Here is a 27,009-nt window from a genome sequence, read left to right as displayed (position 1 = left end):
GTATCAGCAAGTAGTATAGACGGGATTAGGATATACCCAGGTATGTCCAAAAACTTTATACAGGTAGTCCACGGTTAACAAACAAGATAGAGGGATGTAGGTTGGTTCTTATCCTGAATCTGTCCATAAGTCGAAAAACTCTGCCATCTCTGCCCCCTGTACCCCACATGAGTGGGGTCAAGCCAAATTTTTTTTTTACAAAAAGGCTTTGTAGCTTTTAAGATAATGGATGAAAAAAAAATATCAAAGAAAACATGTTTTTAAAGTGAACCTGAAGTGTTCCTAGGGGGTACTTACCTCGGGAGGGTGAAGCCTCTGGATACTGAAGAGGCTCCCCCTTCCTCCTTCCCATAGGGGATCCAGCAATGGAACCCCAAAAGCCAGCTTGTTTGACACTCCTGTGCAGGTGCACCAGCAGCTTTCCCTTGGGCTCCAGTATAAATAGCCAAGCCCGATCAGGTCTGCTACACTGCGTAGTAGAGTGGACCCCATTGGGCTCAGCTATTTCTGCCAGAGCCCAAGCGTAAAGCCACTAGTGCGTATGCGCAGCTAGGCAACTGTAAATATTCTCGTCACTGTATGTTCGGGCTGCCAGCAGACGCTTCCCCCTACCAAGGTACGTATCTATTTTTTTCATTTATCAAAATGACAAGTTCACTTTAAACTTAAATTACATTTTGCTGTGCCACACTTTAACCACTTCAGCCTACAGCGCGGAAAATCTCATGCATCCGAGTAACGTTCACCTCCCATTCATTCGCCAATAACTTTATCGCTACTAATCACAATTAATTGATCTATGTCTTGTTTTTTCCGCCACTAATTAGGCTTTCTTTAGGTAGTACATTTTGCTAAGAATTATTTTTTTCTAAATCCATTTTAACAGGAAGATTAAGAAAGAAATGGAAAAAAATCATTCTCTTTCAGTTTTTGGCCATTGTAGTTTAAAATTAATACATGCTACCGTAATTAAAACCCATGTATTTTATTTGCGTATTTGTCCCGCTTATTACGCCTTTTAAATTATGTCCCTATCACAATTTATGGCGCCGATATTTTATTTAGAAATAAAGGTGCATTTTTTCAATTTGCGTTCATCACTATTTACAAGCTTATAAGTTGAAAAAAAATGAATAAGATGCTCTCTTAACATGTATATTTAAAAAGTTTAGACCCTTAGGTAACTATTTCTGTAGTTTTTTTTTTTTAATTGTAATTTTTTTTATTTATTTTTTGATTAAAAAAATGTATGTGGGTGATTTTTAGCTTGGGAGGTAAACAGCAATTTTTAGATGTAATATAATGTTATTCTTTATTTAAAAAATGTATGTGGGTGCAGTTTACTATTTGGCCACAAGATGGCCACAGTCAAAGTTCCTGGAGCGTAGGATCACGCTGCCAGGAACTATTAGGAAGGAACTATTTTTTTAGATGGTCTGGGCATATGCCCTTTGTTTGTGCGGTGGTTGACCTGGCCTTCCCCTTCCTCTGTCCCACTACCCTTTTGTCCACAGCCCTTTTCAGCGCCCGCAGCGGACCGCGCACTCTCCGCCTCCTGCCCTCACGTATGCGTACATGTGACTTTTGTTGATGGGCGGAAGAATGGATGCGCATGATTGGCCGCAATGACGCTTAAGAGCGGAAGTTGTAGGCGAAGGGTAGTCACGCCCCTTGAGAAAGCCGGAAGCCGGCGAAACGTCGGGGAAGCTGCCCGCCTAGCATGGGACGCCACGCCGTCCTAGCCTCCACTCGGACACCCCAGTGACATCTCAGTGAGGCCTCCATCTTTGCCTCCTCCAGCCATATTATCTCTACCGGAGACGGGACAACAGCAGCCGGGAGCCCCACAGCTACCTGCCCTGATACACGCTACCCATGCGGTGTTCAGAAGGATCTTTTCAGGTGCATGTCCATTCATCCTGGAAAAACAGCATGCTATGCAGTCACCGCTTAAGAAAATGGTGAGATGAACTTTTCCACAGCAATTGTGATGTTATGGTGAGATGACTTGCCGCTCACGATCTATGCCACGGAGTACATATGGTGATGTGTTGATGACTGCTGTCTGCTATATGTTACAACCTTGCTTGCCATGCTACATTGTGAACTGTTTGCTGCTTCAATGCTGTTTAATGCATGATCCCTGCAAGGCTTTACTCTGAGGGCTGCACTGCTTGCTATTTAGCTGCATTATCTCTGCAAAACTTCTGCATTGGCTGGTACTGACAACTATGGATTGTCCATGAATACATTTCTACTCAATCTTCGGAGTTACTCTGGAGAAGGACATGGCTATGTTTTATATATGACCTGACATATGGTGGAATTCATCTTGGTTGTCTAAATGCCGGCGTGTGCCTGTTGGTATGGTTGGTGAACCGAGTGGTGTGGTATGACGGGGTGGCCATCCCATGTATTTTTTAATATTACTTTTATTAAATTTCAATAATAAATGTTAATAGCAAACTTGAAAATTGCTTCTCTGGATTATTAGGGGCGCATGTCCTGCCATTTATTTTCTGTCACTGCCACAATTTTGATAGGAACTATTAGGAAGCTGCAAACAATTTTTCCGAGCAGAAATACCGCACTCTCTGCTTAGAAAGCGTCGGTATTTCTCCGGGGGGCTTAGATCGGTGAATAGGAATTATATTCCCATTCACTGATCGGGGGGCTAGCAGCAGGAGAGCGCGCCCGATCGCGTGCACCACGCTGCAGGAGCAGCACAGTCTATCTGGACGGATTGATCCGTCCAGATAGGGTGAAGTGGTTAACCATCTTAGCGGTATGGACGAGCTCAGCTCGTCCATCACCGCCGATGGCTGCCGCTCAGGCCCTGCTGGGCCGATTTTGTTCAAATAAAGAGCAGCACACGCAGCCGGCACTTTGCCAGCCGCGTGTGCTGCCCGATCGCCGCCGCTCTGCGGCGATTCGCCGCGAGCAGCGGCGAAAGAGGGTCCCCCCAGCCGCCTGAGCCCAGCGTAGCCGGAACAAAAAGTTCCGGCCAGCGCTAAGGGCTGGATCGGAGGCGGCTGACGTCAGGACGTCGGCTGACGTCCATGACGTCACTCCGCTCGTCGCTATGGCGACGATCTAAACAAAACAAGGAAGGCCGCTCATTGCGGCCTTCCTTGTTTATTCTGGGCGCCGGAGGCGATCGGAAGAACGCCTCCGGAGCGCCCTCTAGTGGGCTTTCATGCAGCCAACTTTCAGTTGGCTGCATGAAATAGTTTTTTTTAAATTTAAAAAAAACCCTCCCGCAGCCGCCCTGGCGATCTTAATAGAACGCCAGGGTGGTTAATATATACAGAGTTAAAGAGAACCTGTAACAAAAAAAAAAGTTCCCCTGGGGGGTACTCACCTCGGGAGGGGGAACCCCCAGGGTCCCAATAAGGCTTCCCCCATCCATGTAGCTGTAGGCAGTCCAGCGCTGGCTCCCCCAAAGAGTCCCGGAATCCTCCCTCGACAAGCCTGACATGCGCTGATTTATTTACCTCTCCTGGCTCCAGCAGGGTCGCTGTTGCAACTCTCCGCACGGAGATAGGTGAAAATAGCCGATCTCCGTTGGGTCAGCTCTACTGTGCAGGCGACTTGCGCCTGCGCAGCAGAGCGGCCCGACGGAGGTCGGCTATTTTCGCCTATCGTGCGGAGAGCCAAAACTGCCCCTGCGCTGCAGCCGGGAGGTAAATATTTACATCGCCGCCGTTCCGGGAGGATTTTCGCCACCACCGTGGGACCGAGGAGGATGGGGGAAGCCGCAATAGGATCCGGAGGCTTCCCCCACCTGAGGTGAGCACCCCCCAGGGGAGGTTTTTTTTCATTACAGGTTTTGTTTAAAGCAAACCTGTATAAAAAGAAAGTCACATACTTACCTCGGAAGCCTCTAAATCACAGGTGTGCTTTAAAATGTGTATGCAGGACTCAGAACTTGCTATGTAATATAGTGTACCACAGCATAATGTCATTTTACCAAGTTTAAAATAATTTTCTTTGAATATTTTAACCAGTTCAGCCTATCTGGACGAGTAAGTTCGTCCAGATAGGGTCTGCTGCTGCTGCGTGGTGCGCGCGCTCCTGCCGCCTGCCGCTAGCCCCCGATCAGTGAATGGGAATATAATTCCCATTCGCCGATCTAACTCCCCCGCAGAAAAACAGATGGTTTCTAATTAGAGACCGCCTTTCTTTCTGCCCAAAAAAAGTTTCCCCAGCCTCCTTGTAGTTCCTGGATGCGAGATCGTTCGCATCCAGGACTTTTTTGACTGTGGCCAAATAGTAAACTGCTTGTAGGAGAGCTGGCAGGCACTCGGGGACAGCTATAGATGACTGGCATAGATGTATATGCACCCAGTATAACTATGTGCTCAAGACAGCAGGCATACATTTTTTTTATTAAACAATTACGTTATTTTACATTTCAAATTACCGGTAGCTGTTTCGCTCCCACACCAAAAATTACCCAAATACTTTTTTTTAATTTAAAAAAAAAAATTTACAATAAAAAAAAAACATAAATAGTTACCTAAGGGTCTGAATTTTTTAATATGCACGTCAAGAGAGTATATTATTATATTATTTTAAATTAAAAGCTTGTAAATAGTGATGGACGCAAATTGAAAAAATGCACCTTTATTTCTAAATAAAATATCGCCATAAACTGTGATAGGGACATAATTTAAATGGTGTAATAACCGGGACAAATGGGCAAATAAAATACATGAGATTTAATTACGGTAGCTTATATTAACCACTTCCCGACCGCCGTATATACAATTGGCGGCCGGGAAGTAAACGCCGCAAGGACCGCCGTATTGACAATTGGCGGCGGTCCTTGTATGGGCATGGGCGGAGCGATCGCGTCATCCGTGACGCGATCCTCCGCCTCCGCCTGGCGCCGCTCACCCGCCGCAACATCCCGCCGGCCATACGGAAGCGCCGGCGGGATGTTAACCCGACGATCGCCGCATACAAAGTGTATAATACACTTTGTAATGTTTACAAAGTGTATTATACAGGCTGCCTCCTGCCCTGGTGGTCCCAATGTCCGAGGGACCACCAGGGCAGGCTGCAGCCACCCTAGTCTGCACCAAGCACACTGATTTCCCCCCCCCCCCCCCCTGCCCCAGATCGCCCACAGCACCCATCAGACCCCCCCCTGCCCACCCCCAGACCCCTGTTTGCACCCAATCACCCCCCTAATCACCCATCAATCACTCCCTGTCACTATCTGACAACGCTATTTTTTTTTATCCCCCCCCTGCCCCCCGCTCCCTCCTGATCACCCCCCCACCCCTCAGATTCTCCCCAGACCCCCCCCCCCAGACCCCCCCTCATGTACTGTATGCATCTATCCCCCCTGATCACCTGTCAATCACCTGTCCATCACCTGTCAATCACCCGTCAATCACCCCCTGTCACTGCCACCCATCAATCAGCCCCTAACCTGCCCCTTGCGGGCAATCTGATCACCCCCCCACACCAATAGATCGCCCGCAGATCCGACATCAGATCACCTCCCAAATCCATTGTTTACATCTATTCTCTCCTCTAAACACCCACTAATTACCCATCAATCACCCATCAATCACCCCCTATCACCACCTGTCACTTTTACCTATCAGATCAGACCCTAATCTGCCCCTTGCGGGCACCCAATCACCCGCCCACACGCTCAGATTGCCCTCTGACCCCCCCTTATCAATTCACCAGTGCATTAATTACATCTGTTCTTCCCTGTATGATCACCTGCCAATCACCTATCACCCATCAATCACCCCCTGTCACTGCCACCCATCAATCAGCCCCTAACCTGCCCCTTGCGGGCAATCTGATCACCCACCCACACCATTAGATCGCCCGGCAAACCCGCCGTCAGATTACCTCCCAAATGTATTGTTTACATCTGTTATCTTCTCTAAACACCCACTAATTACCCATCAATCACCCCCTATCACCAACCGTCACTGTTACCTATCAGATCAGACCCTAATCTGCCCCTTGCGGGCACCCAATCACCCGCCCACACACTCAGATTGCCCTCAGACCCCCCCCCCCTTATAAATTAGCCAGTGCATTAATTACATCTGGCCTTCCCTGTAATAACCCACTGATCACCTGTCAATCACCTGCCAATCACCTATCACCCATCAATCACCCCCTGTCACTGCCACCCAACAATCAGCCCCTAACCTGCCCCTTGCGGGCAAACTGATCACCCACCCACACCAATAGATCGCCCGCAGATCCGACATCAGATCACCACCCAAGCGCAGTGTTTCCATCTATTCTCTCCTCTAAACACCCACTAATTACCCATCAATCACCCATCAATCACCCCCTATCACCACCTGTCACTGTTACACATCAGATCAGACCCTAATCTGCCCCTTGCGGGCACCCAATCGCCCGCCTACACGCTCAGATTGCCCTCAGACCCCCCCTTATCAATTCGCCAGTGAAATATTTACATCTGTTCTCCCCTGTAATAACCCACTGATTACCTGTCAATCACCTATCAATCACCCATCAATCACCCCCTGTCACTGCCACCCATCAATCACCCCCTGTCACTGCCGCCCATCAATCACCCGCTGTCACTGCCACCCATCAATCAGCCCCTAACCTGCCCCTTGCGGGCAATCTGATCACCCACCCACACCAATAGATCGCCCGCAGATCCGACGTCCGATCACCTCCCAAGTGCAGTGTTTACATCTGTTCTCTACCCTAAACACCCACTAATTACCCATCAATCACCCCCTGTCACTGCTACCTATCAGATTAGACCCCTATCTGCCCCTAGGGCACTCAATCACCCGCCCACACCCTCAGAATGCCCTCAGACCCCAGCCCTGATCACCTCGCCAGTGCATTGCTTGCATCTATTCCCCCCTCTAATCACACCTTGAGACACCCATCAATCACCTCCTGTCACCCCCTAGCACACCTACCCATCAGATCAGGCCCCAATTTGCCCCGTGTGGGCTCCTGATCACTCGGCCAAACCCTCAGATCCCCCTCAGACCCCCTTCCGATCACCTCCCAAGTGCATTGATTGCATCTATTTTCCCCTCTAACCACCCCCTGAGACACCCATCAATCACCTCCTGTCACCCCCCCTAGCACTCCTATCCATCAGAGCAGGCCCAATACAACCTGTCATCTAAAAGGCCACCCTGCTTATGACCGGTTCCACAAAATTCGCCCCCTCATAGACCACCTGTCATCAAAATTTGCAGATGCTTATACCCCTGAACAGTCATTTTGAGACATTTGGTTTCCAGACTACTCACGGTTTTGGGCCTGTAAAATGCCAGGGCGGTATAGGAACCCCACAAGTGACCCCATTTTAGAAAAAAAGACACCCCAAGGTATTCTGTTAGGTGTATGACGAGTTCATAGAAGATTTTATTTTTTGTCAAAAGTTAGCGGAAATTGATTTTTATTGGTTTTTTTTCACAAAGTGTCATTTTTCACTAACTTGTGACAAAAAATAAAATCTTCTATGAACTCGCCATACACCTAATGGAATACCTTGGGGTGTCTTCTTTCTAAAATGGGGTCACTTGTGGGGTTCCTATACTGCCCTTGCATTTTAGGGGCCCTAAACTGCGAGGAGTAGTCTAGAAAACAAATGCCTCAAAATGACCTGTGAATAGGACGTTGGGCCCCTTAGCGCACCTAGGCTGCAAAAAAGTGTCACACGTGGTACCGCCGTACTCAGGAAAAGTAGTATAATGTGTTTTGGGGTGTATTTTTACACATACCCATGCTGGGTGGGAGAAATTTCTATGTAAATGGACAATTGTGTGTAAAAAAAATCAAACAATTGTCATTTACAGAGATATTTCTCCCACTTAGCATGGGTATGTGTAAAAATACACCCCAAAACGCATAATACTACTTCTCCTGAGTACGGCGGTACCACATGTGTGGCACTTTTTTTTACACCCTAAGTACGCTAAGGGGCCCAAAGTCCAATGAGTACCTTTAGGATTTCGCAGGTCATTTTGCGACATTTGGTTTCAAGACTACTCCTCACGGTTTAGGGCCCCTAAAATGCCGGGGCAGTATAGGAACCCCACAAATGACCCCATTCTAGAAAGAAGACACCCAAAGGTATTCCGTACGGAGTATGGTGAGTTCATAGAAGATTTTATTTTTTGTCACAAGTTAGCGGAAAATGACACTTTGTGAAAAAAAACAATTAAAATCAATTTCCGCTAACTTGTGACAAAAAAATAAAAATTTCTATGAACTCACCATACTCCTAACGGAATACCTTGGGGTGTCTTCTTTCTAAAATGGGGTCATTAGTGGGGTTCCTATACTGCCCTGGCATTTTAGGGGCCCTAAACCGTGAGGAGTAGTCTTGAAACAAAAATGACCTGTGAAATCCTAAAGGTACTCATTGGACTTTGGGCCCCTTAGTGCAGTTAGGGTGCAAAAAAGTACCACACATGTGGTATCGCCGTACTCGGGAGAAGTAGTATAATGTGTTTTGGGGTGTATTTTTACACATACCCATGCTGGGTGGGAGAAATACTTCTGTAAATGAGAATCTTTGATTTTTTTACACACAATTGTCCATTTACAGAGGTATTTCTCCCCCCCAGCATGGGTATGTGTAAAAATACACCCCAAAACACATTGTACTACTTCTCCCGAGTATGGCGATACCACATGTGTGGCACTTTTTTGCACCCTAACTGCGCTAAAGGGCCCAAAGTCCAATGAGTACCTATAGGATTTCACAGGTCATTTTGAGAAATTTCGTTTCAAGACTACTCCTCACGGTTTAGGGCCCCTAAAATGCCAGGGCAGTATAGGAACCCCACAAATGACCCCATTTTAGAAAGAAGACACCCCAAGGTATTCCGTTAGTAGTATGGCGAGTTCATAGAAGATTTTATTTTTTGTCACAAGTTAGCGGAAATTGATTTTAATTGTGTTTTTTCACAAAGTGTCATTTTCCGCTAACTTTTGACAAAAAATAAAATCTTCTATGAACTCACCATACTCCTAACGGAATACCTTGGGGTGTCTTCTTTCTAAAATGGGGTCATTTGTGGGGTTCCTATACTGCCCTGGCATTTTAGGGGCCCTAAACCGTGAGGAGTAGTCTTGAAACGAAATTTCTCAAAATGACCTGTGAAATTAGTTAGGGTGCAAAAAAGTGCCACACGTGGTATCGCCGTACTCAGGAGAAGTAGTATAATGTGTTTTGGGGTGTATTTTTACACATACCCATGCTGAGTGGGAGAAAGATCTCTGTAAATGGACAATTGTGTGTAAAAAAAATTAACAAATTGTCATTTACAGAGATATTTCTCCCACCCAGCATGGGTATGTGTAAAAATACACCCCAAAACACATTATACTACTTCTCCTGAGTACGGCAATACCACATGTGTGGCACTTTTTTGCAGCCTAACTGCGCTAAGGGGTCCAAAGTCCAATGAGCACCTTTAGGCTTTACAGGGGTGCTTACAATTTAGCACCCCCCAAAATGTCAGGACAGTAAACACACCCCACAAATGACCCCATTTTGGAAAGTAGACCCTTCAAGGTATTCAGAGAGGGGCATGGTGAGTCCGTGGCAGATTTCATTTTTTTTTTGTCGCAAGTTAGAAGAAATGGAAACTTTTTTTTTTTTTTTTTTCTCACAAAGTGTCATTTTCCGCTTACTTGTGACAAAAAATAATATCTTCTATGAACTCACTATGCCTCTCAGTGAATACTTTGGGATGTCTTCTTTCCAAAATGGGGTAATTTGGGGGGTATTTATACTATCCTGGAATTCTAGCCCCTCATGAAACATGACGGGGTCAGCAAAGTCAAATGCTTGAAAATGAGAAAATTCACTTTTTGCACCATAGTTTGTAAACGCTATAACTTTTACCCAAACCAATAAATATACACTGAATGGGGTTTTTTTTATCAAAAACATGTTTGTCCACATTTTTGCGCTGCATGTATACAGAAATTTTACTTTATTTGAAAAATGTCAGCACAGAAAGTTAAAAAAATCATTTTTTTGCCAAAATTCATGTCTTTTTTGATGAATATAATAAAAAGTAAAAATCGCAGGAGCAATCAAATAGCACCAAAAGAAAGCTTTATTAGTGACAAGAAAAGGAGCCAAAATTCATTTAGGTGGTAGGTTGTATGAGCGAGCAATAAACCGTGAAAGCTGCAGTGGTCTGAATGGAAAAAAAGTGGCCGGTCCTTAAGGGGTAGAAAGCCCTAGGTCCTCAAGTGGTTAATTTCAAACCATATTGGCCAAAACGGATTTTCAAAAAAATTATTTTTACCAAAATGTACTACCCAAAGAAAGCCTAATTCGTGGCAGAAAAAACAAGATATAGATCAATTAATTGTGATAAGTAGCTATAAGGCTACTTGCACACCAAGACGTTGCGTTAGGTGCTACGTTAAGGTCGCATAACGTGCACCTAACACAACGTATGGTGCTGCAAGTGAGGACGGTAGAGTGAGCCGCGTTAGGCGGCTCGATTCCTATAATGTCTCCCAGAGTGGCGCTGATTGGCCAGCGGGACCACGTGATGCGGAGCGAGACACTCCGCATCACGTGGTCCCCCTGGCCAATCAGCGGCCGCCAGTGCAGTGAATATTAAGTAGCCATGTGCGCGGCTACTGTAGCTGGCTCTCCCCGCCTCCTCTCCGCCCCCCACTGCGCATGTGCAAACAGTCTAACGCGGCTATAGCCGCTGTAACGCCGTAGCATGCTGCACTTTCCGGAGAACGTGCAGCGTTACATGTAACGCAACGTGGGCTGTGTGAACAGCCCACTTGTGTTACATTGCTGTGCGTTGGGGGAGCGTTACAGGCGCACTAACGTGCGCCTGTAACGTCTTAGTGTGTAAGCAGCCTAAAGGTATTGGTGAATGAATGGGAGGTGAACGTTACTCGGATGCATGAGATTTTTGACACACTGGGGCTGAACCTTTTTAAAATCAGTTTTTCTCAAAAACTACAAGGTCTTTTTAAAAAAATAATGTTTTTAATGGTTTCCACAAAATCAAATTTTACGTTTTTAAACCGTTCTGGCGGGTCATTCATAAGTCGGGGACTCCCTGTATAGCAGTTTCTTGTTATGGGATGTCTGCTGCAGTTTGTCAAAAGAAAGTTAAGGCCTTGTTCACATTATAAATCGCCAGCGCTATCACAAGCACTGAGCGATTTATACTGTGATTTTTACAGTGCTTTTTCCCAGCACTTTTTTAATTAGCAAATCGATTTTATAAGCTCTTTTCTAAGCGCTTTTGCTCAGCGATGATTTCTTTTACTTTCTGACGTCAGTCAGGAAGTAAACTCTTTAACCACTTCCCGACCGCCCACTACACAGGGGCGGCGGGGAAGTGGAGCCCTGCAGGACGGCCTCACCCACAGAGGCGGCGGTCCATTTAAGGGCATGGGCGGAGCGTTCGCGTCATCCGTGACGCGATCCTCCGCCGGCGCCTGTCACCGCTCGCTCGCCGCAACATCCCGCCGGCTATACGGAAGCGCCGGCGGGATGTTAACCCCGCGATCGCCGCATACAAAGTGTATAATACACTTTGTAATGTTTACAAAGTGTATTATACATGCTGCCTCCTGCCCTGGTGGTCCCAGTGTCCGAGGGACCACCAGGGCAGGCTGCAGCCACCCTAGTCTGCACCCAAGCACACTGATTTCTCCCCCCCCTGCCCCAGATCGCCCACAGCACCCATCAGACCCCCCCTGCCCACCCCCCAGACCCCTGTTTGCACCCAATCACCCCCCTAATCACCCATCAATCACTCCCTGTCACTATCTGTCAACGCTATTTTTTTTTATCCCCCCCCCCCTGCTCCCTGCCCCCTCCTGATCACCCCCCACCCCTCAGATTCTCCCCAGACCCCCCCCCCAGACCACCCCCCCCCCTGTTTACTGTATGCATCTATCCCCCTGATCACCTGTCAATCACCCGTCAATCACCCATCAATCACCCGTCAATCACCCCCTGTCACTGCCACCCATCAATCAGCCCCTAACCTGCCCCTTGCGGGCAATCTGATCACCCCCCCACACCAATAGATCGCCCACAGATCCGACATCAGATCACCACCCAAATCCATTGTTTACATCTATTCTCTCCTCTAAACACCCACTAATTACCCATCAATCACCCATCAATCACCCCCTATCACCACTTGTCACTTTTACCTATCAGATCAGACCCTAATCTGCCCCTTGCGGGCACCCAATCACCCGCCCACACGCTCAGATTGCCCTCTGACCCCCCCTTATCAATTCACCAGTGCATTAATTACATCTGTTCTTCCCTGTAATAACCCACTGATCACCTGTCAATCACCTGCCAATCACCTATCACCCATCAATCACCCCCTGTCACTGCCACCCATCAATCAGCCCCTAACCTGCCCCTTGCGGGCAATCTGATCACCCACCCACACCATTAGATCGCCCGCAAACCCGCCGTCAGATTACCTCCCAAATGTATCGTTTACATCTGTTATCTTCTCTAAACACCCACTAATTACCCATCAATCACCCCCTATCACCACCTGTCACTGTTACCTATCAGATCAGACCCTAATCTGCCCCTTGCGGGCACCCAATCACCCGCCCACACGCTCAGATTGCCCTCTGACCCCCCCCCTTATCAATTCACCAGTGCATTAATTACATCTGTTCTTCCCTGTAATAACCCACTGATCACCTGTCAATCACCTGCCAATCACCTATCACCCATCAATCACCCCCTGTCACCCCCTGTCACTGCCACCCATCAATCAGCCCCTAACCTGCCCCTTGCGGGCAATCTGATCACCCACCCACACCATTAGATCGCCCGCAAACCCGCCGTCAGATTACCTCCCAAATGTATCGTTTACATCTGTTATCTTCTCTAAACACCCACTAATTACCCATCAATCACCCCCTATCACCACCTGTCACTGTTACCTATCAGATCAGACCCTAATCTGCCCCTTGCGGGCACCCAATCACCCGCCCACACGCTCAGATTGCCCTCAGACCCCCCCCCCTCCCTTATCAATTCGCCAGTGCAATATTTACATCTGTCCTTCCCTGTAATAACCCACTGATCACCTGTCAATCACCTGCCAATCACCTATCACCCATCAATCACCCCCTGTCACTGCCACCCAACAATCAGCCCCTAACCTGCCCCTTGCGGGCAATCTGATCACCCACCCACACCAATAGATCGCCCGCAGATCCGACATCAGATCACCACCCAAGCGCAGTGTTTCCATCTATTCTCTCCTCTAAACACCCACTAATTACCCATCAATCACCCATCAATCACTCCCTATCACCACCTGTCACTGTTACCTATCAGATCAGACCCTAATCTGCCCCTTGCGGGCACCCAATCGCCCGCCTACACGCTCAGATTGCCCTCAGACCCCCCCTTATCAATTCGCCAGTGCAATATTTACATCTGTTCTCCCCTGTAATAACCCACTGATTACCTGTCAATCACCTATCAATCACCCATCAATCACCCCCTGTCACTGCCACCCATCAATCACCCCCTGTCACTGCCACCCATCAATCACCCGCTGTCACTGCCACCCATCAATCAGCCCCTAACCTGCCCCTTGCGGGCAAACTGATCACCCACCCACACCAATAGATCGCCCGCAGATCCGACATCAGATCACCACCCAAGCGCAGTGTTTCCATCTATTCTCTACCCTAAACACCCACTAATTACCCATCAATCACCCCCTGTCACTGCTACCTATCAGATTAGACCCCTATCTGCCCCTAGGGCACTCAATCACCCGCCCACACCCTCAGAATGCCCTCAGACCCCAGCCCTGATCACCTCGCCAGTGCATTGCTTGCATCCATTCCCCCCTCTAATCACACCTTGAGACACCCATCAATCACCTCCTGTCACCCCCTAGCACACCTACCCATCAGATCAGGCCCCAATTTGCCCCGTGTGGGCTCCTGATCACTCGGCCAAACCCTCAGACCCCCTTCCGATCACCTCCCCAGTGCATGGATTGCATCTATTTTCCCCTCTAACCACCCCCTGAGACACCCATCAATCACCTCCTGTCACCCCCCTAGCACTCCTATCCATCAGATCAGGCCCAATACAACCTGTCATCTAAAAGGCCACCCTGCTTATGACCGGTTCCACAAAATTCGCCCCCTCATAGACCACCTGTCATCAAAATTTGCAGATGCTTATACCCCTGAACAGTCATTTTGAGACATTTGGTTTCCAGACTACTCACGGTTTTGGGCCTGTAAAATGCCAGGGCGGTATAGGAACCCCACAAGTGACCCCATTTTAGAAAAAAAAAGACACCCCAAGGTATTATGTTAGGTGTATGACGAGTTCATAGAAGATTTAATTTTTTGTCAAAAGTTAGCGGAAATTAATTTTTATTGGTTTTTTTTCACAAAGTGTCATTTTTCACTAACTTGTGACAAAAAATAAAATCTTCTATGAACTCGCCATACACCTAACGGAATACCTTGGGGTGTCTTCTTTCTAAAATGGGGTCACTTGTGGGGTTCCTATACTGCCCTGGCATTTTAGGGGCCCTAAACCGCGAGGAGTAGTCTAGAAAACAAATGCTTCAAAATGACCTGTGAATAGGACGTTGGGCCCCTTAGCGCACCTAGGCTGCAAAAAAGTGTCACACATGTGGTACCGCCGTACTCAGGAAAAGTAGTATAATGTGTTTTGGGGTGTATTTTTACACATACCCATGCTGGGTGGGAGAAATTTCTATGTAAATGGACAATTGTGTGTAAAAAAATCAAACAATTGTCATTTACAGAGATATTTCTCCCACTTAGCATGGGTATGTGTAAAAATACACCCCAAAACGCATTATACTACTTCTCCTGAGTACAGCGGTACCACATGTGTGGCACTTTTTTACACCCTAAGTACGCTAAGGGGCCCAAAGTCCAATGAGTACCTTTAGGATTTCACAGGTCATTTTGCGACATTTGGTTTCAAGACTACTCCTCACGGTTTAGGGCCCCTAAAATGCCAGGGCAGTATAGGAACCCCACAAATGACCCCATTTTAGAAAGAAGACACCCCAAGGTATTCCGTTAGGAGTATGGTGAGTTCATAGAAGTTTTTATTTTTTGTCACAAGTTAGCGGAAAATGACACTTTGTGAAAAAAAACTATTAAAATCAATTTCCGCTAACTTGTGACAAAAAAATAAAAACTTCTATGAACTCACCATACTCCTAACGGAATACCTTGGGGTGTCTTCTTTCTAAAATGGGGTCATTAGTGGGGTTCCTATACTGCCCTGGCATTTTAGGGGCCCTAAACCGTGAGGAGTAGTCTTGAAACAAAAATGACCTGTGAAATCCTAAAGGTACTCATTGGACTTTGGGCCCCTTAGTGCAGTTAGGGTGCAAAAAAGTGCCACACATGTGGTATCGCCGTACTCGGGAGAAGTAGTACAATGTGTTTTGGGGTGTATTTTTACACATACCCATGCTGGGTGGGAGAAATACCTCTGTAAATGACAATCTTTTGATTTTTTTACACACAATTGTCCATTTACAGAGGTATTTCTCCCACCCAGCATGGGTATGTGTAAAAATACACCCCAAAACACATTGTACTACTTCTCCCGAGTATGGCGATACCACATGTGTGGCACTTTTTTGCACCCTAACTGCGCTAAAGGGCCCAAAGTCCAATGAGTACCTTTAGGATTTCACAGGTCATTTTGCGACATTTGGTTTCAAGACTACTCCTCACGGTTTAGGGCCCCTAAAATGCCAGGGCAGTATAGGAACCCCACAAATGACCCCATTTTAGAAAGAAGACACCCCAAGGTATTCCGTTAGGAGTATGGTGAGTTCATAGAAGATTTTATTTTTTGTCAAAAGTTAGCGGAAATTGATTTTAATTGTGTTTTTTCACAAAGTGTCATTTTCCGCTAACTTGTGACAAAAAATAAAATCTTCTATGAACTCGCCATACTACTAACGGAATACCTTGGGGTGTCTTCTTTCTAAAATGGGGTCATTTGTGGGGTTCCTATACTGCCCTGGCATTTTAGGGGCCCTAAACCGTGAGGAGTAGTCTTGAAACGAAATTTCTCAAAATGACCTGTGAAATCCTAAAGGTACTCATTGGACTTTGGGCCCTTTAGCGCAGTTAGGGTGCAAAAAAGTGCCACACATGTGGTATCGCCGTACTCAGGAGAAGTAGTATAATGTGTTTTGTGGTGTATTTTTACACATACCCATGCTGAGTGGGAGAAATATCTCTGTAAATGGACAATTGTGTGTAAAAAAAATTAACAAATTGTCATTTACAGAGATATTTCTCCCACCCAGCATGGGTATGTGTAAAAATACACCCCAAAACACATTATACTACTTCTCCTGAGTACGGCAATACCACATGTGTGGCACTTTTTTGCAGCCTAACTGCGCTAAGGGGTCCAAAGTCCAATGAGCACCTTTAGGCTTTACAGGGGTGCTTACAATTTAGCACCCCCCAAAATGTCAGGACAGTAAACACACCCCACAAATGATCCCATTTTGGAAAGTAGACCCTTCAAGGTATTCAGAGAGGGGCATGGTGAGTCCGTGGCAGATTTCATTTTTTTTTGTCGCAAGTTAGAAGAAATGGAAACTTTTTTTTTTTTTTTTTTTTCCTCACAAAGTGTCATTTTCCGCTTACTTGTGACAAAAAATAATATCTTCTATGAACTCACTATGCCTCTCAGTGAATACTTTGGGATGTCTTCTTTCCAAAATGGGGTCATTTGGGGGGTATTTATACTATCCTGGAATTCTAGCCCCTCATGAAACATGACAGGGGGTCAGAAAAGTCAGAGATGCTTGAAAATGGGAAAATTCACTTTTGGCACCATAGTTTGTAAACGCTATAACTTTTACCCAAACCAATAAATATACACTGAATGGTTTTTTTTTTATCAAAAACATGTTTGTCCACATTTTTCGCGCTGCATGTATACAGAAATTTTACTTTATTTGAAAACTGTCAGCACAGAAAGTTAAAAAAATCATTTTTTTGCCAAAATTCATGTCTTTTTTGATGAATATAATAAAAAGTAAAAATCGCAGGAGCAATCAAATAGCATCAAAAGAAAGCTTTATTAGTGACAAGAAAAGGAGCCAAAATTCATTTAGGTGGTAGGTTGTATGAGCGAGCAATAAACCGTGAAAGCTGCAGTGGTCTGAATGGAAAAAAAGTGGCCGGTCCTTAAGGGGGGTAAAGCCCTAGGTCCTCAAGTGGTTAACTTGGAAATGAATAAATACAATGTATTTATTCATAAAATCGCTTTGGAAATCGCTATACAAAGTGCTTCCCTATGCAATTTTCCCTTGCGATTTCCCTATACCTTCCACTGAGCCAAAGCACTCAGAAAATGGTACATGAAGTGCGTTTGCGAGTTTAATAAAAATTGAATTTCTAGTATCTTACTTTATAAAAAAAAAAAAAACAATCAGTAAGCCATGTCACAATGAAGAGTGATATGTAAGATTACAAGAGCCCTGTCATTCAGATGCTTGTCGTTATGGCATTTAGAACTGATTTATTTTCTGCACGGGTGTAATGCAATCTCTTTGTATACATTGGGAACACCTTATATCCTGTTCCTTCATCTCATTGTGTCTGCCATAAACCCTTTAGCAGCCAATTTATTTCGAGGCTTGCAAGAGCTCCAGGTCAATTTATTTTAGCACATTTTTAATGTCTTATTTGTTACATTTCCCTACTTCTAATTAGTGCTTCTGTAATGTGTATTTATGGCCATGTAACAAACGCTGGAGAGGCAGCCGCGGTGAACAGCGCTACCACCGCAGCTGCCTCCAGCTTCCTGTTTAGCAGCATATCTGGGTCTCAGGCGTCTAGCACGCCGAGGACGGAACTGTCAGTTGCACAAAGGGTTGCCTTGTCGCGCGCGCGCGCATAGACAGGACCTTTATGCGGGGAGGAGGCGCGTCAGCTGACCGGCTAGTCTGTTGACGTCAGAGGAGACGCTCGTCGCTCCTCATTGGTCAATTGCAAGGGGCGTGCCTGGAGGGTCTCCTCGGCTTCATAAGCCTAGCTGTGTCTTTTGCAACTTGTCTGCTGTTGCGAATACTTCGTGTTAGCGCTCAGACCCTTAGAAAGTTTCGGTGTGCTTTGATCCGGGAGGAAACCGGGGATTTCACACAAGATAGGAATTGTTTGATAGCCTTAAAGAATTACCTTACTGTACAGTATATTATTTGTGCATGACTCTGGCTCGTTCTGACCACTCTCTTGCTCAGTGATTCTGTAACTTGCTCATCTGCTCTTGCTGCCAACTCTGCCTGTTATATCTTCCTGACTCTGCCTTCCGATTTTGTACTGCATCTGTCTGTCTGTTGCCAAACCCGATCTGTCTGACTACTCCACTCTCACCAGAGGGCCCTTGACTCTGGTGAGAGGCACTATACTGATAGTACCCACCAGCTCCTCTGGTGAGGTATAGCTCTGATCAGTATTACTGTTGCACCAAACACCTTCTGTATTTGTTGTCACATCAGCTTCTGATATACCAGTATTATGGGTGATTCTGCAGATCACCTTATAATCAGGTCTATATCTGCATTATAGGTGATACTGCAGATCACCTAATAAATCAGAATTCTGTTCTTGCTGACACAAATCGTTACAGAACAGCAGACCAAAATGTCTATGGACGCACTGGGTAAACAGGTTGAGGCCTTGACCGTAGCGGTAAATGATTTAACCGTAGTGGTCAATACCCAACAGACTTAGATCACACAGCTATCTGGGGTGGTTCGCACCCACCAGACTGCAATTGTACCAGTGCAGTCCCCTTCAGTTGTAGAACCTAGAAAGCCTATGCTGGGAAAATTTTCAGGGCACACATCTGATTTCCAGAATTTCAAAATCGCTGTCTGTCTTACTTTGAGATGAGACCTATTTCATCAGGGACTGAGAGTCAGAGGATCACCTTCATTAAGACTCTGTTAACAGGGGATTCACAGACATGGGCTTACAGTCATCCTAGTGGTCATGAGGCATTATCATCAGTTCAGAATTTTTTTAAATCAATGGCTATCATATACGATGATCCAGATATCGCAGTCACTGCTGAGAGGAAACTTAAAAATCTCAGGCAAGGGCAGAACACCGCTGAGACCTATGCTGCAGAGTTTAGACGGTGGGCAGTATCAGCTAGGTGGGGACAATTCGCCTTGTTAGACTGTTTCTTATCTGGGTTATCTGATCTCATTGTGGATGTAATGCTAAGCCATCCTGAACCTAAGACTGTAGACGATGCGATCTCACTTGCAGTAAGAATAGATCGCCATATCCGTTATCAAAAACAAGCACGTGGTAGACACTCTGTGAGGCCGGTTCCCGTCACCTCTCCTACCCTTCTCCTCCTCAGGATGAACCGATGCAGATCGGACATTCTAAATTGTTAGAGGTAGAGAAAAAACGGAGACGGTCAGAGGGGCTCTGTCTATATTGTGCAGAAAAGGGCCATATAGTACAGAACTGTCCTAAAAAGGCGGAAAACTCTGCCGCCTAGGAGTAGCTAGAGGTACTACCCTAGGCGAGCCAGTGTTACCTCTACTTGATAATCGGTTACTACTCCCTTGTTCTATTTCCTGGGAAAATCAAGTCCAGTCTACTCAGGCATTTATAGATTCGGGTTCAGCCGCCAATTTTACAGATTATGATTTTGTTAATAAATTGGGGATTCCCCTGATCCCCCTAGACAGACAGATTGTCCTCACTGCAGTGGATGATTCTCCCCTTCAAGGGAGTCATCCTCTGTCTCAGACCCCGAATCTGTTATGTCATGTGGGGGTATTGCATAGTGAACAAATACAATTTTTTGTGCTTAAAATGGCCACTTCTACTGTAATCCTTGGGATGCCGTGGTTGCAAAAGCTTTCTCCTCAGATAGATTGGAGCTCCGGCCAGTTGCTTAGCTGGTCCTCCTTTTGCCATCATCATTGTATGGAGAAAGTTGCTATTTGCACCACCAAAATTCAAGTAGAAGGGTTACCTGCACAATACGCAGAATTTGCTGCTGTCTTTTGTCCTAAGTCGGCGGACAAACTTCCTCCACACAGAAATTTTGACTGCCCCATTGAGTTAAGGTCTGGTTGTATGCCCCCTAGAGGTCATTTGTATAACCTGTCTGCTCCTGAAAAACTCGCTATGCAGAATTACATTAAAGAAAACCTTGCCAAAGGGTTTATCCGTCCCTCTAGGTCTCCTGCCGGAGCAGGGTTCTTTTTTGTTCGGAAAAAAGATGGTGGGCTTCGCCCCTGCATAGATTATCAAGAACTGAATAAAAGTAACATCAAAAATCGTTATCCACTCCCGTTAATTGATGACTTATTCTCCCAGGTTACTGATGCATGCGTTTTCTCTAAACTCGATTTAAGAGGGGCATATAACCTGGTACGCATAAGAGAGGGTGACGAATGGAAGACGGCTTTTAACACACCTGACGGGCACTACGAGTACCTGGTTATGCCCTTCGGGTTTTGTAACGCCCCAGCCGTTTTCCAAGAGTTGGTCAATGAGATTTTCCGAGAGGTCTTGGGACGATTTGTCGTGGTATATATGGACGATATACTGATTTTTTTCGCCCAGCCTAGCTAAACACAGGGAGCATGTGAAGTTCGTTCTGGAAAAACTGAGACAGAATTCTTTATATGCAAAGATTGAGAAATGTCTTTTTGAGGTGTCGGAGGTTCCTTTCTTGGGGTATATCATTTCGACCTTAGAACTCTCCATGGACCCCAAGAAAGTTGCTGCCGTTTTGGAGTGGCCACAACCCATGGGGCTGAAGGCACTCCAAAGATTTCTTGGCTTCGCCAATTATTACAGAAAATTTATCAAGGGATTTTCTTCTGTAGTGTCAGATCTTACTAATCTCACTAAAAAAGGAGCTGACACTTATAATTGGTCGCCAGAAGCACACTCTTCTTTTTCATCCCTGAAAAGCTTGTTTTGCTCCGCCCCTATTTTGCTACATGTTGATGTCACCTGTCCTTTTATAGTCGAGGTGGATGCATCAGAGATTGGGGCTGTACTGTCTCAACACTCGGGGTTCCAGGGCAGATTGCATCCATGTGCTTTCTTCTCACGTAAATTCTCTCCCGCAGAGAGAAATTACCATATCGGTAACCGAGAGCTGTTAGCCATTAAACTCGCATTTGAGGAATGTCGTCATTGGCTCAAGGGGGCAGAACATACTATTACAGTCTATACTGACCACAAAAACTTGGAATATATTGAAGGGGCCAAGAGGCTTAGTCCTCGACAGGTCCTCTGGTCTTTATTCTTTTCGAGATTTAAGTTTATCATCACATATAAGCCAGGGAGCAAAAATGTCAAAGCAGATGCCCTGTCTAGATGTTTTGAGCCCAAGACAGTGCCACCACCCACTCCCGAGAACATTCTGCCTGAAAAAGTTGTCGTGGCAGCCACCGGGACCTGGGAGGACTGGTCAAGTACTTTGGGGTCCTATCAACAGGATGTTCCCGAGGGAAAACCTGATGGGGTTCTATTTGTGCCACTTCACTTCCGGTTGCAGATCCTACAGTTGTTCCATGCACGTAAAAATGCAGGACACCCCGGGGTGGCTAGAACGCAGGATTTACTGTCTAGATGTGTGTGGTGGCCATCACTGGTCCTTGATTGTAGGGAATTTGTCAGAAACTGTACAGTTTGTGCCAGGAATAAGCCGTCCAGACAGGCTCCTGTGGGTACCCTTCAGCCTTTGCCAGTACCTGAGGAACCATGGACCCATTTGTCCATGGATTTTGTGGGTGAACTCCCCAGGTCCGAGGGTAAAACAGTCATTTGGGTGGTAGTCGACAGGTTCAGCAAAATGGCTCAATTTATTCCACTGGACGGACTCCCCTCTGCCCAGGAACTGGCGGATCTCTTCATTCAACACATTTTCCGTTTACATGGTATACCAGAAAATGTGTTGTCCAAGTTCTGGAGAGCCTTTTGTCACCATCTTGGAATGAACCTGTCATTTTCCTCTGGGAACCACCCACAGACCAATGGACAAACTGAGAGGGTGAATCAGTCTTTAGAACGGTTCCTTAGATGCTATGTGGCTGATGCGCAGCTAGAATGGGCAAAATTCTTGCCATTTGCAGAATTTGCGCATAACAACCTGAAAAGTTCCGCTTCAGGTTTTTCTCCCTTTCCAGAGATCCAGATATCGCAGTCACTGCTGAGAGGAAACTTAAAAATATCAGGGAAGGGCAGAACACCGATGAGACCTATGCTGCAGAGTTTAGACGGTGGGCAGTATCAGCTAGGTGGGGACAATTCGCCTTGTTAGACTGCAATGTGAGACAATAACAGAGGACTTTTGCTTTCAGTTTCTATATTTTCTGCTCAATAGAGAGAAATCAAAGCATTCCAAAAATTTACAGAACAACCAGTTCTGACATCTGAGGTCAAAAGCAGTGCACTTATCTCAGTTGAGAGAACTCTGTTGAAGCTGCTAATTACATATACACCTCATGTAGTAATTTATTTACATTCCTGATTTGTGCAGCTTCTAACTATTTATTATTCTTTTTCTTTCTGCAGCGATGCCATCTGCCAGCAGAACTGAATCCAAACCATTCATTCAGTCTTCCATTCCTCTGTATATCAGGAAAGACAGAGGCATCATCACCGTAAGTCCTCAAGATGCATCCTATGAACTGCTCCCAGAAGATTCCAAACCAACTGTGATCACAGCCACTGCCTCTCCATCTGAGGGTGTCAAGCTGCCTGAAATCTACATTCACATTCCAACCGATCAATTAGACTATGTGCCAGTCCCGAACAATTGCACTTCTTATATTCCGGAGAGTTTCCCGAGCAGAGACATGTGTAAACCTGTGGGGTGTGGTGGGGAAACGGCAGCATCTCCTGCAGGTTGTAAGCAGGTGCATACAGATTTTTCACCAGTTAAAATTAAAGAAGAGTCAAGAGATTGGAAACAAGAAGGCTTTGGAACGCAGTTGAAGCAGGAAAAAAGGCAGCATTTATCTCGTCGATCAGAAAGCAATGTGGCATCCTATACAAACAGGGTAATTGGAGCAGATGACATATTGGAATCCTATTCGTCTGGCCACTTAAAACCGGAACCAGATTTGTGTGTAGAAGAACAGCTCACACGGTCTGGCATTGCTTCACCGTCATATTACTCTCAGTTACCAGAGAATCCAGATTTTCACTCTGAGGAAAACTTCCCATACTCCAGTGGTGTCCATGATGGGGGAAACTTACAAGGGCAGTATATGTCATGTTCCATAAAGAAGGAACCTGAGGATGTAGAGATAAATGAAGATACCTACAGGGAGGAGGAGGAGGAGGAGGAAGAAACCAATGAGGCCATGTCACCTGCTTCCTCTTTCCAGAGAACGCATGCTGAGGAGTTATCATATGAATATTACCTGTCACAATCCAGTAATGCCCAACCAGACATGGACAATCCTGAGAAACCGTTTTCTTGCTCAGAGTGTGGGAAGTGTTTTAAGTACAGTAATCTTTTGATGCACCACGCCAAATCCCACCAGAAGAAGCCTTTGATTTGTTGTGACTGTGGAAAACAATATTCATGTAAGACTGAGTTTGAGATCCATGTGAGGATCCACACTGGGGAAAAACCATTTGTTTGCTCAGAGTGTGGAAAGGGATTCAGGAGGAAGTCACATATGTTGCGCCATCGGCGAATTCACGGAGATAAGCAACTTTTTCCTTGTCCAGAATGTGCCAAATGCTTCCATCGTTTAGATGTGCTCAATCAGCATCGCAAAATTCACAGAGCCAACAGGTCCAGCCCTGACATGGAAAGTCTACATGCCAGAGCCTTGGAGAACTCACCAACCAACAGCCTTGATGAATTACAAACCCAAAATGCACCTATGGCTTATGAGGAAAAAGTCGGTTTTGTCTGCCCGGATTGTGATAAGTGTTTTCATAGTTTAGCAGCTCTCAACCAGCATCGTAAAATGCACCAAGTCAGCTCAGTGAGCTCTGATGTTGAAGACCCCAGTAACATGGATCACACCCAGATGGACAACCTAGATGATGAAGAGAATGAAAACCCATCTACGTCTTATGAAGAAAAAATTGGTTTTGCATGCTCAGAATGTGGGAAATGCTACGATGAAATGTCACAGTTGGAAAGACATCAACGAGTACATATGGGCGAGAAGCCATTTTCGTGTACAGAATGTGGAAAATCGTTCCGCTTTGAGGCCCTTTTAGAGCTGCATTGGGGGAGTCATATCACTACCATCTCTTGTCCAGAATGTGGCAAAACCTTTGCCAGCCAGAGCCTTCTAAACCACCATTTGAAGATCCATGCTGGTGCAAATGAGTGCATTTGTTCAGAATGTGGAAAGGATTTCCCTAGCCGATCACAGCTTGTGGACCACTACCGAACTCACACGGGCGAGAAACCTTACATGTGCCCTGATTGTGGAAAGTTCTTTCGTCGGAAAGCACATGTGGTCAGACACCGCAAAATTCATAAGGGAAACAAACCGTATTCTTGCCTTGAATGCGGAAAGTGCTTTGAGAGCCAAGAGTTCTTGTCCCGTCATTCCAAAATGCATCGGCGGAAGAGACCACACTCATGTTCTCAGTGTAGTAAGAGTTACACCAAAAAGTCTCACCTTGTCCGCCATCAACGGACCCATGCTAAAGAAACGCCCTACACTTGCAATGAGTGTGGTGAGTGTTTCCAGTACCCTGCTCTCCTGACTCAGCACTTGAAACGTCATACAGGCCAAACCAACTTCAATTGTGTTGTGTGCGGTAGAAGTTTTGGCTCCAACGCTGCACTTTGTAAACACCGAAAGGTGCACTCAAAGGAGAAGTCTTTTATTTGTGTTGAATGTGGTAAGAGTTTCGTCTTCTACTCACATTTCATGAGGCATCAAGTATCCCACTCTGGTGATAAACCTTTTGTGTGTCCAGAGTGTGGAAAACGGTTTACGCGTGAATCGCATCTTGTGCGACACAAGCGAGCACATAATGGTGGAAGAGCTTTGGAAGCCTAAGCTGGAAAACAGAAACTGACTTGAACTTTGACCAAGACTGGTCAAATTATTTATTATTGATTTCTTAATTTTATGTTTTTCTATGTTATATGTTTCCTGTAGCATGAGATGCAGTGTTTTGTGGTATTTTTTTTCTTTGTTTAAAATTGGGTTTTTTTTTCTAAAGGAGCCCTGCCCACTTCACACAGTGGAGAACAATGAGACCTTGGGTAACTGCTTGATACTCCCCCAAGTTGTATTGGCAAGTTTCAGCCAGTTTAACAACTTTTTATTTGTCTTTTCTTAAACAATACCCGAGGTGACATGTGACATGATGAGATAGACATGTGTATGTGCAGTGCCTAGCACACAAATAACTATGCAGTGTTCCTTTTTTTTCTTTCTCTGCATGAAAGAGTTAAATATCAGGTGTGTAAGTGGCTGATTCAGTCCTGACTCAGACAGGAAGTGACTACTGTGTAACCCTCACTGATAAGAAATTCCAACTATAAAGCACTTTCCTAGCAGAAAATGGCTTCTGAGAGCAAGAAAGAGGTAAAAAGGGGAATTTCTTATCAGTGAGGGTCACACTGTAGTCACTTCCTGTCTGAGTCAGGACTGAGTCAGCCACTTACATACCTGATATTTAACTCTTTCAGGCACAGAAAGAAAAAAAAAAGGAACACAGCATAGTTATTTGTGTGCTAGGCACTGTATAAACACATGCCAATCTCATCATGTCACATCGGGTATCCTTTAAAGGACCTGTCGGTTCTGTCAGATTTTAACTGCCTACTTTTTTCGTGATAATGGTCCTTTAATTCGTATTAAAGGGACACTAGGGTGACAAAAATTGTAAAATTTAAATTATGTGGAAGCATATACAAATAAGAAGTACGTTTTTTCCAGAGTAAAATGAGCCATAAATTACTTTTCTCCTATGTTGCTGTCACTTACAGTAGGTAGTAGAAATCTGACAGAAGCAACAGGTTTTGGACTAGTTCATCTCTTCATAGGGGGATCTCAAGGATTTATTTATTTTCAAAAGCACTTAGTGAATGGCACTTGCTCTGTCCAAATACCAAAAAACGATGTAGGGAGCAGGGAGGCAGGCCAGCATCATTGTATGAATCCTTTTTAAGGAATATCTTTATAAAGAATAAAAGCCTTACTGATTCAGAGAGTGTTTGGAGGTGCCCGGTATGAATGTGGTATAGACTACTCTCTACACGCTAATAGCAATAAAAAGGATAAAAGGTTTGGTCCTACCTTATAGGTGTACCATTACGGGAAATATACAAATGGAGGTATGTAGTAAAAAATAATAAAAAAATGTTTGGTTTTATTGGTGCACAAGACAACGCGTTTTATGGCTTGAGCCGCTTCCTCAGGTCAATAGCTGTGCCTGGACTCCTCACAAGCCAAGTATCCAGGCGCCTTGCTGAGAATCCCCTATGAAGAGATGGACTAGTGCAAAACCTGTCACTTCTGTCAGATTTCTACTACCTACTGTTAGTGACAGCAACATAGGAGAAAAGTCATTTACGGCTCATTTTACTCTGGAAAAAACGTACTTAGCTGTCTATGTTTGCACATATTTTAAATTTTACAATTTTTCGCCATAGTGCCCCTTTAACTTCCAAGAGAAACACAAACTATTTTGATGTTGAAGTCCAGATAAAAGAAGACTGTATATAGAGCCACTGTGAGCTAAAAATTTCACAGAGCCATTGTCCACATATTGCATAGGTAACCTATGTGAGAATCGCATTCTTTCTTTTCGGTAAGGCTTTACCCCTCAAGGGTATGACCACATTTCAAATACAAAATAGTTAACCGAGGCTCAATGTTTATTTGCTCATAGCAGCAACATTCCCAGTGCAGACAGGCACAAGGTTTCAGGCGCGCTGCACTTCCTCAGCTG

At 45.4% G+C, this 27,009-nt stretch overlaps 1 protein-coding gene across 1 annotated transcript in view; it reads left to right on the top strand.

Annotated features, from left to right (window-relative positions):
- Positions 1-25,451, top strand: part of LOC137534326 (zinc finger protein 420-like) — a 39,292-nt gene extending 13,841 nt beyond the window's left edge. The window contains exon 5 of the mRNA XM_068255770.1: positions 22,639-25,451. Within this exon, the coding sequence (XP_068111871.1) occupies positions 22,639-25,106 (2,468 nt within the window). The 3' untranslated portion in view covers positions 25,107-25,451. The remainder of the gene's footprint in view (positions 1-22,638) is intronic.
- The last annotated feature ends 1,558 nt before the right edge of the window (positions 25,452-27,009 follow it).

The sequence above is a fragment of the Hyperolius riggenbachi genome, chromosome 10 (genome assembly GCF_040937935.1).
Source record: "Hyperolius riggenbachi isolate aHypRig1 chromosome 10, aHypRig1.pri, whole genome shotgun sequence".
NCBI lineage: Eukaryota > Metazoa > Chordata > Amphibia > Anura > Hyperoliidae > Hyperolius > Hyperolius riggenbachi.
This window is presented reverse-complemented; position numbering and strand designations above follow the sequence as displayed.